Consider the following 15,123-nt stretch of genomic DNA (forward strand, 5'->3'; position numbering starts at 1 on the left):
CTGCTATCTCATCAAGCCACCCTTTCTTTCATCACACTGGCTTCTTTCCAGCCTTTTCTCCCCCTCCCTATAAAAGACAAACCTTCTGCCTACCTCTCAAAGGTATGCAGAAGTTATGGGCAGAGTACATTTCCTTAACAGGCCCGTTCCCCACTTTGCAGTAATTCTTTTGGATTATATCACTTCTCACTGAGTCTGGATTTATTTTCTCTCTGACGCTGGCTAGAATGTGGACTCTTGAGAGTCCCTTGGACTGCAAGGAGATCAAACCAGTCAATCCTAAAGGAAATCAATGCTGAATATTCACTGGAAGGACCGATGCTGTAGCTGAAGCTCCAATACTTGAGCCACCTGAAGCAAAGAGCTGACTCCCTGGAAAAGACCCTGATGCTGGGAAAGATTGAGGGCAGGAGAAGGGGGGCGATAGAGGATGAGATGGTTAGATGGCATCACCAACTCAATGGACATGAATTTGAGCAAGCTCCGGGAGATGGCGAAGGACAGGGAAGCCTGGCATGCTGCAGTCCCTGGGGTCACCAAAAGTCAGACACGACTGAGCAGGTGAACAACACAACAATAGAATGGGGGTGTGATCTGTAGAGTTGAATGGGCCATCTTGGATACGAGGCAGCACAGCAAGATTCTGGAAACCTGAGTACCTAAGGACTTTGTGATGCCACCACACTAGCCAGGGATCCCCTACTTCTGAACTTTGGTGGTGGTGGTGGTTTAGTCGCTCAGTCGTGTCCGACTGTTGTGATCCCATGGACTGTAGCCCACCAGGCTCCTCTGTCCATGGGATTCTCCAGGCAAGAAGCCTGGAGTGGGTTGCCATTTCCTTCTCCAGGGGATCTTCCCAACCTAGGAATCAAACCCGGGTCACCTGCACTGCAGGCAGATGATTTACCAACTGAGCTATGTGGGAAGCCCACTTCTGAACTTTATGCACCTACAAGACTTCAGTGCTATTCCCAATTATTCACAGTTTTCATCACTGCCACAGGCAGTCTGAAGAACACCTAGCCACAGAAGGGTCAGACACCAGGATGGCCCCGGTTTAGTGTCCGAGGCCCTACTTATGGAGTGCAGCTTCTCCCAGGCTTGAGAGGACACATAGGAGGGCCGACATCCCTGCTGGTGGACACAACCATAGCACATACAATAGCACTGAAAGAACCTATGGTGGTTTTTTTATCAGTTGCCCCAAAACGCCACTTAAAGATTCACACAGAGTTAGCCTGGAAAAGGATCTGGAAAATGATCCTGTCCTTTATTTTATCAACGAGGCAACTGCGACCCAGAGGAACCAAAGGATGGCCCAAGGTCAAACAACCCAAGTCAGGATACCACAAATCAGAACTAGTCCTCCAGACACTGACAATACCATGAGACAATGCTGTTGCTACAGCTGAAGAAACACAACCAAAGTGACCATGTCCTAGCTCATGTTGTCAACAGAAACATACGGTGTGTGCTAAGTCGCTAAGTCGTGTCCAACCCTTTGTGACCCCATGGACTGCAGCCCACCAGGCTCCTCTGTCCATGGGATTCTCCAGGTAAGACTACTGGAGTGGGTTGCCAATTTCTTCTTTAGGGGATCTTCCCAACCCAGGGATCGAACCCATGTCTCTTAAGTCTCCTGTATTGACAGGTGGGTTCTTTACCGCTAGTGCCACGAGGGGAGGCCTTATTGAGCAGAAACATATGGTAAGGAGATAAAAAAACAAGGTACCAGGACTTCCCTGGTGGTCCAGTGGCTAAGACTCTGAGCTCCCAATGCAGAGGGTCTGGGTTTGATCCCTGGTCAGGGAACTAGATCCCACATGCCACAAGCAAGAGTTCATATGTCACAGCTCAAGAGCCTGAATGCTGCAACTAAGGTTGAAGGTCTGACGTGCCACAGCTGAGACTTGGTGTAGTCAAATAAATAAATATATTAAAAACAAAACAAAACATGGTACTACTATATAGCACAGGGAACTACCTGTAATAAACAATAATGCAAAAGAAGATGAAAAAGAAGATGCAAGTATATATGTATAACCCAATCACTTTGCTATACACCAGAAGCTAACACAACATTGTAAATTAACTCTACTTTAAAGAAAAAAGAAACATGATAAGGGACAGATCACAGAGTATCTACACTAGTGGGAAAAGTGAATTCTTCCCTCCAGAAGTTCAGTCCTGAGAAAAGGCTCGGTCAATTCTGCCCACAAGAGATGCTAAGAGGTCTACTAAGACTGAGGGGGAAGAACACAAAGTTAGGAGTCACGTGTCCTGCTGACTTACCTCATCTTCCCCGCTCTCCGCAGGCAGGCAGATGTGGGTGATGTTCAGACCAGCCTGCAAAGAGTACACAGAGCGAGTTTGTCACTGAGAGAAGATGAATGTACCACCCAAAAATTAAAATGCATTTTTGAAAATCAACAATCCTCACCTCCTCAGCCAAATTCTGGTTTACTTCTTGCATCAAGTTATCATCACCTGCCTTGGGAGAGGGGAGACAGAAGGAGAATGTATTAAAGATCAACATAAAAAGATCTTGAATAGGCACAGAACAATACAAAGACTAATTCTGTGATCATGCATTATCTAACAACAAAGACGATAAAAGGGAAATGCAGAACAAGAATCTCATTGCTCATAAAAGGGAGCTAATGGCTGGTCTTTATTAACATGGCAATTTCTCAGGCTTTCAAGTTATATTTCTTTTTAAAATAAGAATCCTCACAGGGCATATACAGCCACAACCAGAATCCACTTCTAAGTGAGGAATGCCAAACAGGGGGATTTAGGTGACTTGCCCTTCAGTGAAAAGCCATCAAGTAAGCTGAATTCCAGGAGGCTAGGCCCTTGGTTCACTTTTCTTTCCACTCTTCTCACCTGCCTATCTCTGCAGGAACAGACTCCAAAGAAAGCAAGTGACTTGAGCATAGCTCTCTGGTCTTGAAATCACAGCGCTGATGAGGCAGCTCTTCTGATACATTAAACGCATGCCAAGAACAATAGTGGCAGCTCAACTGTTGGGCTGTGTTAGCTTACAGGCTTGGCTCAGCTCATCACTTGCCCGCACCTGGCATCACCTGGTGTGCCAACACAGGTGGCAAAGAGTGCCAACTGCAGCGGCAACCAAGGGTCCAAAGTCAGAAGACAGATGTGGAACTTGAAGTCCTTCTGACATGCCATGGCTTCTGGCCCTTCAGACTCAAGGCAGGCTTTAGAGATTAAGTAGTAAGATCACCAAATATTGTGTCTCAGCAAGCTTCTGTCTTCCATGGAAACGAAGAGGCATGATTCTCCCCGCTCCCCTCAGATCACATCTGATAAGAATTCATACTTGGCCACAGTATATCCTGCATAACGCAAGTTATGGGAGCATCTACCTCCCGACCTCTGGAAGTCACCCACACCAAAAGGAGACAGACGCAAACAAAGCGGTACCTGACCTGTAACCCTGAAGCAGCAAAACGACCAGAAAAAGGGGGAAACAACAGCATTTCCAGCTGAGGCTTCTCCTTCCTCCCCCAAGCCTCAGTGGGATGTTGGTGATGAGAAATGCAGGTGGTTATCCGTGTACAATCTAGATTGAAAGACACCGGGACTTCTCTGGTAGTCCAGAGGTTAAGAGTCTGTCTGCCAACACAGGGGACACAAGTTCGATCCCTGGGCCGGAAGATTCCACGTGCTGCAGAGCAACTAAGCCCATGTGCGACAACAGACCATGTACTGACTGAGCGCAGGCATCTAGAGCCCGTGCTCAGCAACAAGAGAAGCCATGACAATGAGAAGCCCACACATCACAGCTAGAGAAAGTTCATGCTTGGCAGCGAAGACTCAAAACAGCCAAAAAAAAAAAAAAAGACATCATAAAATAGAAACAAAGAACCACATTCTCAGCTTACCTGAATGATAGCAAGAACCGGCTTAAAGGTAGGGGTCTTTTCTTGCAATAAACTCAGAACTTCTTTCGAATTCTGAATGACTTCTCTACAATGGGAAAGAGAAACAACATAGTCAGATCTAGGTTTGACTAGAAAGGGAGGGTACCACCCATTTTCTTAGAAGGTCTCTTACTCTAATGAGACAGCAAAAGGGTGCTCCTCCGGGTATGCACAAGGTCAGGGGGATGCCCAGGACAGCAATCATGAACTACTTAACCCGGCATAAAATATGACAACCTCTTAATTTTCAAAATAAGCGGAGGCAAACGAGCTAGATGCGAATGGTAATTTTCTAGGGGTGACTTTTTCTCTTGCATTTTCTAAGTTTACTGTAGTAAGAAGTTTGGGTTTCTTGGTTCAATAATCCCCTTTCTCCACCACACTCCTTCTACTCCAGAAGAGTCTGGGTCCAGGGGGAAAGCAAATCTGGGCAGGGGCGGGGGTGGTGGTGGTGGTTACTAATAGAGGGTTGTGGAGGGGTAAGAAGTGATGAGTCAGGATATACTTTAAGCTCCTGAGTTTACAGAAGGGATGGGAAGCAAAGGCTGTAGAAACAGTGGGGAGGTGGAGGGATCAGATATTCTCCCGACACCTCTCACAGAAGGGGCATTTCACTCCTCTGGGCCCCTCAAGTCTGCACTGGAACCTCCTGAATAATAGCAGGGGCCACCTTCTTCTTAGCATCCCCCAGGTGTCAGCTCCCAGGGACAGGGGCAGGCCGAGACAAACGTGGTACAAGGCAGGCTCTCTTTCTGTAGCTTCCTGGGATGAGCCATTTCAGAGACCACTTTTTACCACCATCCACACGAAATGTTCCTTACTTGTATACAATCAAGAAAGTCGGCTCTTTCAGATGAATTTATTTACAGAACAGAAACAGACCCTCAGACATAGAAAACAATCATATGGTTACCAAAGGGGAAGAAGGGCAGGGGGAGGGATAAATCGGGAGTCTGGGATTAACAGACTTTACCCTATATGAAATAGACAAACAACAAGGACCTACGATATAGCACAGGGAACTACATTCAATATCTTGAAATAACTAAGGAATCTGAAAAAAAGATATATCTGTACATACATCTGGGCTTCCCTCATGGCTTAGACAGTAAAGAATCCACCTGCAATGTGGGAGACCTGGGTTTGACCCCTGGGTGGGGAAGATCCCCTGGAGGAGGGCATGGTAACCCACTATGGTATTCTTGCCTGGAGAATCCTCATGGACAGAGGCGACTGGCAGGCTACAGTCCGTGGGGTCGCAAAAAAGAGTCGGACATAACTGAGCAACTGAGCACACACATATATATATATATATATATACACACACAGACATATATATGTACTGAATCACTTTGCCATATAACTAAAACTAACACAACAACATTGTAAATCAATTACATTTCAATTAAAATTTTTTAATTAAAAATATTAAATAATTAAAAAAAAAAAGAAAGTTGGCTCATTTTCCTCTCACAGTAATAAATAAGAGGCTTAGTTGAGGCGGTACCCAAGCTTCAGGGCTTAAGATCATCTCTAAGTTTTATCTCCCATCTCCACCAAAGTCTTGCACACACAACAGTTTTCAAAAACTGCAGGGTGAACTCCCAGCCAGGTCCCATCAGCAGTTAAGTGGCCATAGACAAAGGAACGGGGCAAAATGGCCAGGCGCAAAACTCCTCCCAGTTTTCAGAGAAGAAACTGACGAACATAACTGGCAGGCACAGCTCCTATGAGGTGGAAGAGGGGTGCTCGGAAAATGTTTATAGGCCTCAAAACTTTACCAGATGAGCCTTTCCACTGTCAGCTGAGCCAAAAGAAATGGAAAAAATGAGCATGCAGCTGTCTACAAACCAGGCAAGTTTTTGTTTTTAATCACCTGGGTGGGATAAAGCAACTGGATTCCCAGTGAAACGACTGTATTGTTCTGTTGAACTATATATGAAAATTCACAGATCACCTTATAAATGAGCCAGAATCTTCTTTGTAGCAAAACGTGGCTGAGGACCATGTGCTATATGCAGATTCCCTGCTTTTCTTATGTTTATGATTATTTTGGCCACACTGCTTGGTGTGCAGGATCTTAGATGGAATCCAGGCACCCTGCAGTGGAAACTCTGAGTCTTAACCACTGGGCCACTAGGGAAGTCCCTCCCTGCCTTTCTTGACTACGAATTTGGGCTGTATTGGGTCCTCATTTCTGTGTAGTGTGGGAAGGCACTGGAGTGTGGGTCCCAAGTGGTTCCTGGCAAGAAGGATCAGCCAGAGAGCGGGGAACGGCTCTGTGCCTCAGCCCATCAAGTTGGACTACCTAAGTCTGGGTGGGGCCTGGAATGTGTGTTCTCAAAAAGGAGTGTCTGGGTGGCTCTAAAGCTCTGAGTGGAAATAGCCCCGGACCCAAGCTCAGGCTTTGGTTGACCAGCATGGACAATTTCCTGAGTCAACTGTAAGGGCAGAAGCTCTACAAGGACTCTACCTTTGTTCTTACAATTGTAAAATGTTCTTCTGCGCCTCTAAGCTACCCTTGAACACTGAAAACACGCCTTACAAAAGCGCTTTCCCCAGAAAACACCTGCAGTTCCTACCATTCCAATAAATGAAACGCACAGGACTACAGAAGCTCAGATCTGTCACCAACTCAGCTACTTGACTAAATCCCCCACAACTTGTTACATGTGTAATGTATCATTCTTTGGGGTTACTCATTATTCCTACAGTGCCAACCAAAGCAAATAAGGAGTTACCAGGTTCAATAAGTCTAAGAAGTAGCATAAATGTTTCTAATCAAGAGATTTTTTTTTTTTTGCCCTGGTGAGAAAAGTTGTACTGTCAACTTCTAGTTGGAAGGAGATTTTTGCCTCCTATACTGTCTTCAGACTCTTACCTTGAATCCAAATCCCCCTAAAACCTCTTATTTAATTTATGATTAACTTATCTAAAATTTTTGTCCAGTTTCCTGTGCCCTTTGACTTTAATTCTGTGCTAAATAAACAACAATCAACCAGAGTCAGATGACTAAAATTGTTATTGGTAATCTCATTAATGTGCTAAAATTGCTATCATAAAAATAAATAAGATTGTTATCATAGATCTCATTAACCATACACTCAGGAGATGAGCTAACAGACTCCCAGTCAAGGACCAGTCAGCCAGAGAAGCATAAACCAAGACATGCTGATTGCCAGAGCTACAATTAAGAAATGAAATGTCACAGAAACGTCACAAGATGACTAATTCCAGCCTTTCAGTTCTTCCCCTTAAAAAAAAAAAAGAAAAACAAAACAAAATGTTAACTCAGAGACCAAGCTGGACTGGATCTGAGGCTTGTCCTGGACTCACCTGCTTGGTACCCTACAACAAACGTTGTACTTGCCGACATCACAACCCCATGTCGGTGGACTGGCTTTGCTGCGTATTTGGCCAGCGTTCCCAGTTCAGTCTGTTAACACCCCTTAAGGTGAGCTCATTGCTTAAAACCTAATGACAGGAAGAGATGAAACCTCAACTTTCAGAGAGACAAGGGTAAGCTAAACAAAAGGGTCCTTGAAGTCGCAGGCCACCTCAAGAAGTGCTTTGGAAACAGGCATATTCATTCTCAGAATGAAGGATAGAAGCAAAACAGACGAGGATGTCTGTGGCTGGAGGCGAACAGCTTGCTCGGGGACTGGCATCCTGGAATTAGGAGTCCTGGTGAGGGCTTTCCCGCCACCCCCAGGAACGTCCGGAGCGCTTGCTCTACGCTGTCTGGGCCCCCAGCTAACACACTTCCCCAGACTGGACTCTAGTTCCCTTTTCTCCGCCGAAGGGCGAAGAGGAGCGGCTAGGAGGTGTGTGAGGGATCGGGGCGGGGCGGGGGAGACCCGCGAACATCTCCGGGTCGGGACAGCGGAAGGCCTGACCCGGAGCTCCCAGGGTTCGCCTCTGGCCCTCGAGAGAACTCTGGAAACAAGCTGCGCTGGGGATGCCGTGCCCACCGTGCAGCGACGCCTGGAACCAGACGGCCCGGCTTCGACCGCCTCCAGTGAGTCAACGGGTGGGCCGGGCGCAGTTCTCCCAGGCGCCGGAGGCTGCGGTGACGAGCGCGGACTTCAACGGCAGTCACAGTCCAAGGAGCCCAGATAGCGTCTGGGAGGCGGAGCCGCTGCGCCAACGGGCGCGGATCGCCGGGCCCTGGCTGCGCCCCTCTACTCCCCCCACCCTAAGCCCCAAAGCGCTCCAGCCCCCGACCCCGGATCCGACCAGCTGAAGGGCGGAGCAGAAGGTGGAGCAGGCGCCCCTCCTCCTCGGGGGCTCCCACACTCGCCGCCCCTTTCCTGCCCAGGCCGCGCCCCGCGCGGTTGCATCAGAGCCCGCGGCTGGAGGCGCACGTGGAGCGCGGCACGCGGTCTGGGCTACGCAGCACCCGCTGGGGAGGTCCACGCCCTCCCGATCCCCCGCCCCCGGACCTGGGCTGGCCCGGGGAAACTCGGTTCTCGCGCTCGCCTAGCCCATCCTCCGGATGTCCGCGCTGCCCGCCCCCAAACCCCGACCAGCCGCCATCACCCCGAAAAGTTGGCACCAAACACTACAGCCCATGCTCAGCGAACCTCCATGGAGGTTCCCGGGGGTCGGCCGAGACTCGAGCACCGCAGCCGCCCGCCTCCTGGGTTCCCCCCCAACCCCCCGCCACTGCCAGGAACCTGGGCGGCGGCGACCACCGGACACTCACCGGACGATCGAGTCCCGCGCTGGGGGCGCCGGGCTGCCCGGGCCCTGACTGCTCCCGGCCTGGGTATCCCGCAACCGCTGTTGCCGGAGGAGACCCTCCCCGCCGCCACATCCGCCGCCCCCGCCGCTGCTGGCGCGACAAAGGGATGGCAGGCGGCGCGGCGGGCCGGGGGGCTGCGGGCGCGCGAGCCGGAGCAGGACGATAGGCAGGCGCGCGCTCATGGCGAGGCGCGAGCGGTGGCGGCGGCAAGAACCGGAGGCGGCGCGGGTCCTCCCGCGACGCGGAGATGCGGCTGCAGACCTCGGAGAGGCAGCGGCTCACGTCTCTGCCGGGGGTGGCTGGGCGGGCCGGTAGCGGGGCCAGAGGCTGGAAGGACCTGGCTTGCCTTTCTCGGCGGACGGGGGCCCCTAGGGGGCACTGCGCTCGGTGGCCGTGACGTGTGGAAGGCGGGGGCCTGCGGGGCGCGGGGCTGGTGTTCGACTGCCTGGACGCCTGGCTTTCTGGCAGTTTTGAGTTTCGCAGGAGAAATTTGATTAGGGATAAAAATCAGAGGAGGGTGGGGTGTGAGGATGGGCCTCCCGCCCTGCCTCGAGACCCTACGTTCTTCCTCCGCCTAGGATGCAGATAACATCCTGCCCGCGGGTGGCAGTTTGCTTCCTAGGAGGGCAGTTGGTCTAGGTGCTGATTGGATTTATCAGGCTGGAGGAGACCAGGGAAGGGTGTGTGGGCCTTGGAGTTCACAAGGTGACTTTGCAGCCTTAGGCGGGTGACAACCTCTGAGAAGCTTAACTGCCTCAAAATGAGACGCTGGGTTTAAAATCTTATAAATCCCAGGTAAAAGAGGAATAAAGGGACAAGTTATGAACACTGGTTTTTCCAGCAGCTAAAGTCTGTACGAGATGCTAGAGAGACACTGCATTTAGTCCTAAAAAGAGGTAAACTGTTTTGTCCTGATTTTCAACCTGGAGAAAATTGGGATCCGGAAAGATCAGTTTGGTCTGCAGGCCTTCAGTGATCATGTCTTAATCTTATACTACTGTCTATATTTTCTTTATTGCAAGGCTGATTGCCACATCTGACATGGGGAGGGTATAGCAATAGTTTTTTGTTTGTTTAGTCGCTAGGTAGTGTCAAACTCTTTGCGACCCTATGGGCTGTAGCCCACCAGGCTCCTCTGTCCATGGGATTTTCCAGGCAAGTATACTGGAGTGGGTTGCCATTTCCTTCTCCAGGGCATCTTCCCAAACCAGGGATCAAACCCGCATTGGCAGACAGATTGTTTATCACTGAGCCACCTGGGAAGCCCACAGCAAGAGCTAACATTTCACAAACCTGTGAGGTTGGTATTACCTGTTAACACAAGTGGAAACAAAATCATAGAAGTTGTGTCTTGTACAAGTATTCCGAACTAAACCTGGGTCCACTCGCCGGGGCTCATTAAAGCCAACCTACTGACCTCAGGTTGTGATGAGGGAAAAGTGCAAGGGTTTATGCAGCTGCCAAACAAGGAGACCTGGCAGCTAATGGTGCAAAAGATGCAAATTCCCCAGTACTTTTCAGGGAAAGGTTTTTTAAAGACAGGGTGAGAAAGAAGGTTTCAAATGTGTGATCAGCTCATGGACATTCTTCTGATCGATTGGTGGTGAGGTAATTCTGAGTCAATATCATCAACCTACTGGTTCAACTGGTCTGGGGTCTATGTGCTTGTGGGTAACATACATTTAACCACTTTGATCTAGTGGGGGTTTCACTCTCTGTAGAAAAGCTCAAAGGATATGTCTCAGAATATTATCACAAAAGGTCCTTGACTTTGTCTAAGGACTAAACTATTAATAATTATTTTGGTCTTACTTGGCTGTTTTGCTTTGTTTCTGCACTTGCGCACTTCTCTGATTAAGTTTATTCTTTGGAACTTGGGGAAAGTCTGGGAGGCTAAAGTTTTTCTACAAACAAGAGGCAGGTGGAGGACATGGGGGTGGTGGAGGGTGGTCTGTCCCAGGAATGCACCATAGCGTCCTGCTCCATTATGCAAACTTATAAACATCAGAAAGGAGACCTGAATGGCCTGTTCAGCTACTGTCCTGATAATCTTCGGCAAGTCTTAAAACCCTCAGAGGCTTCTGTGTCTCATTATAAATTGCGGACCACTCATTTAATGGAAATAGCAGTGAAAGAACCTATGGTAGTTTTGTTTATCAGCTGGCCCCAAACACCACTTAAAGATGCACATAAAGTTAGCCTGGAAAATGATTCTGTCCTTTATTTTATTGATGCGGCAACTGTGACCCAGAAGAGTCAAAGAATGACCCAAGGTCAAACAACTTATCAGGGCACTGCAAACCAGAACAAGTCCTCCAGACACTGACAGTACCACTAGACAGTGCTGTTGCTACAGCTGAAGAAACACAACCAAAGTCACCACGTCATAACTCACATTGTCCATAGAAACACAGGTTGCACTGGTAGCTCAGATGGTAAAGTGTGAAAGTGAAAGTCACTCAGTTGTGTCCAGCTCTTTGTGACCCCACGCACTATACAGTCCATGGAATTCTCCAGGCTGGAATACTGGAGTGAGTAGCTGTTCCCTTCTCCAGGGGATCTTCCCCACGCAGGGATCGAAGCCAGGTCTCCCATGTGGCAGGCGTATTCTTTACCAGGCGGTAAAAAATCTGCCTGCAGTGCAGGAGATGTGGGTTTGATCTTGGGTGGGGAAGATCCCCTGGAGAAGGAAATAGCAACCCACTCCAGTATTCCAGCCTGGAGAATCCCATGGGCAGAGGAGCCTGGAGGGCTACAGTCCATGGGGTCACAGAGTTGTACATGACTGAGCGACTTAGCACTTTCATTTAATGGACATTCATTGGACGTTGCTGAACATGGGTCACTGGCCACAAAAATGAGAATCACCCAGTCCACAGGAAATTTATGGGAAATCTCTGTACCTTCCTCTTAAATTTGCTGTGAACCTGAAACTGTTCTTAAAGAGAAAAAAAGCTTTTTTTTTTTTTTAAACTTATCTAATCTACCCTCAGGTGTTTTCAACAGTAACTCCACAACTGTGGTGACAGTTTGCCAGTCCATCTGATGAGTGCTGACGACAGTGATATTTACAAAGAGTGTGAACTCTGGAGACCATGTATTGCACAATCTCGTTTACAGGAAATGTCCAGGATAGACAAATCTATAGAGACATAAAATACCAGGGTTTACTTACGGCTGAGGGCAGGGGAAATGGAGGGACTGGAGGTGAGAGCTGATGGGGACAGGGTTGTTTTCTGAGATTATGAAAGTGAAATGCATCGCTGTTTCTGGAGGACAATCAAGAGAAAACACCAGAGGATCAGAAGCTGTAAATGAACATGTTTTTCCAATATATGTACTATTATTTATGATGTATATATAGAAAAACCTAAAGGAAAAATAAAATCACCCACAATACTATCGCCAAGTCATAACTGTTAATTTTAATCTCTTGATTTTATTTGAGATTTTTTTTATAAAACTGTAACCATAGGCCTCTTCTTCACTTGCTGTATTTGTTTTCATGAAATTGGGAAAGGATAATATTTGAAATCATGACGTCTAATGGTTATATATTATAACCTATTTTGTGGATAGACCATAATTGATTTTACCTTTTCCTCACATTGTTTGTATTGTTTCCAGTTCTGATGTGAGAAATAACATTCTTTCATTTGCTTGCTCCATGGTTGTGTGTTGAAGGCTTTCTATGTGTCGAGGGAGGGGTGGGAAGGTGAATTGGGGTCACACTTGTGGTGGCAATATTTACCCATCTTCCTTTGCAGAAGCAGTTCTCAGAAAAATTATAACTGCTGAAAATGTTAAGTGGAAAAGAAACAGCACAGGGAAGTGGAGGATAAACACCATAGCCACATCTTCATAGAAAAAGGCAACCCTCCTGATCATATTGAATTGCAGTTTTTGAGCTACATGGTTCAGCCTAGCATAGCAGGTCCCCAAAACGACTTTCAGCACTTAATGAAATATTCTACATGGAAGAAAAATTTAAACAGAAAAGAACAAGTTAAACCAATACTCCTAAGCTAAACTGATTGGGAATGGTGAGCCAAAAAACCTAACTTGTTACCGTAATCCCTAATATGGAAATGACTCAGGCCACATATTGAGCTACAAAGCTGCCTTGAGGAAGGCACTTTGGAGAATGTTATCAACCATCACCAAAACCATATGATGATCCATACCTTTAAAGTGATACTTCCTATCTTTAAATTAGATCTTGCGTTAAAGTATAATAATAAAGTTTACCTAGAGGCCTTGCAGGTTTTTTTTTAAATGTATTAAAGTTAAACTTTCTAATCTTAAAAAATTTTAGGTGCTTGACACTGTACTCAGGTCTGTCTCATAATATGATTAACTGTGATCTTAGATATAATTTTAAAAAATCACTTTAAGGTCTAGAACAACAAATGCCTGGGCCGATCAAGCCAGTTAGTGTATTGTACTCAACCTCTTCAAATCCTCCCGTGGGTGACCGTGGAGGCCTCTGTCCTCTGCTCACCTTTAGCTCTTCTCCAGCTCCACTCTGGAGTCAACAGGAGGGCCTGAGTATAAAGTGCTTACCTTGCAGATGAGAGCTATTTGGGTTCTTATATACTCATAATTTGGCTTCCCAGGAGGCTCAGAGGTAGAGAATCCACTTGCCAGTGCAGGAGATGCAAGTTCAATCACTGGGGCAGGAAGATCCCCTGGAGAAGGAATTGGCAATCCACTCCAGTATTGCTGCCTACAAAATTCCATGGGCAGAGGAGCTTGGCAGGCTACAGTCCATGGGGTCCCGGAGAGTGGGACATGACTGAGCCGCTGAGCATGCCTGCATGCATGAAAACTGACAACCCCCAGTGCTTGGGGCTGCTCTTGCCTTCTGAGATGGCCCACATCCAGAGTCTGCTTCCTCCCTGAATAAGCCTTCTTTCACCTTACTATGGGTTGATTTTGAATTCTTTTCTGCACAAAGCCAAGAACTCCCTTTTGACGGCTGTCCCGGGGACGCAGACATGATTTGGGATGAGACCATCCTTTTTCTCACCCCACTCTCTTTCCTGTAACACTTTGCAATAACATTTGCACATAGATCAAAGTTTGTTTCCAATAGGGAATATATATGTATGGTTAATATAATATTTATGTCTCCCTCCAGGGCAGAAGACAGATAATGTTTTCTGTCCACAGAGTTAATATAACGCCTCCCTCGGGGTCAAAGATTGGGCAAGTTGGCCAGTAAGTCTTTAAGATACTGCTACTACTGCTAAGCCACTTCAGTCGTGTCTGACTCTGTGAGATCCGATCCCTGAGATTCTCCAGGCAAGAACACTGGAGTGGGTTGCCATTTCCTTCTCCAATGCATAAAAGTGAAAAGTGAAAGTGAAGTCGCTCAGTCATGCCTGACTCTTCGCGGACCCCATGGACTGCAGCCTACCAGGCTCCTCCGTCCATGGGATTTTCCAGGCAAGAGTACTGGAGTGGGGTGCCATTGCCTTCTCCGTCTTTAAGATAAAGGATTCCTAAATCCAGTATTCCTAGAGCAAATATTCCTATACCAGCCTCTATCCTAGAGTGAAGGAATCAACACTTAATAAGACAGACAGAGGCTCAGGTGTCAGTTTACTGTGCATAACTGTCACAAAAAAAACAGGCATGTTGATGGAAAGCTATAAAGCATGAAGGTTTAGTGCTATAAGCATTAAGAAGAGGCACCCTTCCAGACCTGGAGAGTCATAAGAAACTTCCATCAGATCAACTGGAACCTAAAGGATGATGGTGTTAACCTTTTTTGACTTCAGTCAACTAAAGCTTGGACTGTGTCAGCCTTTACCCAAATTTTATGCTGAATTCTGCCCAAACCCATTCATAAATAGGCATGTACCCTTACCTTAAAATCTTCCCCAACTTTGCTGTTGGGGAGACACTGCTTTGGGAAACTTCAGTGTTCTCCTTATTTGCTGCAAGTAAGAAATCCTTCTCCCCATTTTTGGCCTGGTTGTGTCTTTGGGCTTTACACCCACCAAGAGGCAAACTCAATTTTGGGGTAATGATATGATTGCCCTGAGACACTCTCTATGGGTCTCCTGCATTTTGCGTCTCTGTCTGCCTTATGTCAGTCTTGTTCTAGGCTACCTGGCAAGGATATTTGTATAGCAAACAACCTTGGAAGAGAGTGTCTCCCTCCAGGACAGAAGGCAGATACATTTGCTGTCTACAGAGTTAAGATAATGCCTCCCAATAGGGTCAAAGATTGGACAAGTTGGCCAGTAACTCTTTAAGATAAAGGATTCCTTAAATCCAGTATTCCTCAGCTGTGGAGATATTACCAGGTAGGCATGCATTGGGTCGGAGAGCTTTAACCAAGGAAATCAACGGGAGACCCAGAGCAGCTATCTCAGTCCTAGAGACAGCAAGCAAAAATTTGCAAACTACCACTTCATTCTTCAGCAC

General features: G+C 47.3%; 1 protein-coding gene across 2 annotated transcripts in view; it reads right to left on the reverse strand.

Annotated features, from left to right (window-relative positions):
• MTHFD1L (methylenetetrahydrofolate dehydrogenase (NADP+ dependent) 1 like) overlaps positions 1–9,037 on the reverse strand; it is a 174,162-nt gene extending 165,125 nt beyond the window's left edge. The window contains exons 1-4 of one of the 2 annotated variants that reach the window (XM_065931123.1): positions 8,650–9,037; positions 3,906–3,990; positions 2,441–2,491; positions 2,293–2,346 (exon numbers count right to left, since the gene is read on the reverse strand). In XM_065931123.1, the coding sequence (XP_065787195.1) occupies positions 2,293–2,346; positions 2,441–2,491; positions 3,906–3,990; positions 8,650–8,870 (411 nt within the window). In that variant the 5' untranslated portion in view covers positions 8,871–9,037. Of the gene's footprint in view, positions 1–2,292; positions 2,347–2,440; positions 2,492–3,905; positions 3,991–7,915; positions 8,117–8,649 lie in introns of those variants that run through there. The other variant, XM_065931124.1, reaches the window with a different exon arrangement.
• Between the last annotated feature and the right edge of the window lie 6,086 nt (positions 9,038–15,123).

The sequence above is a fragment of the Muntiacus reevesi genome, chromosome 3, assembly GCF_963930625.1.
Source record: "Muntiacus reevesi chromosome 3, mMunRee1.1, whole genome shotgun sequence".
In the NCBI taxonomy this organism is placed as follows: Eukaryota; Metazoa; Chordata; class Mammalia; order Artiodactyla; family Cervidae; genus Muntiacus; species Muntiacus reevesi.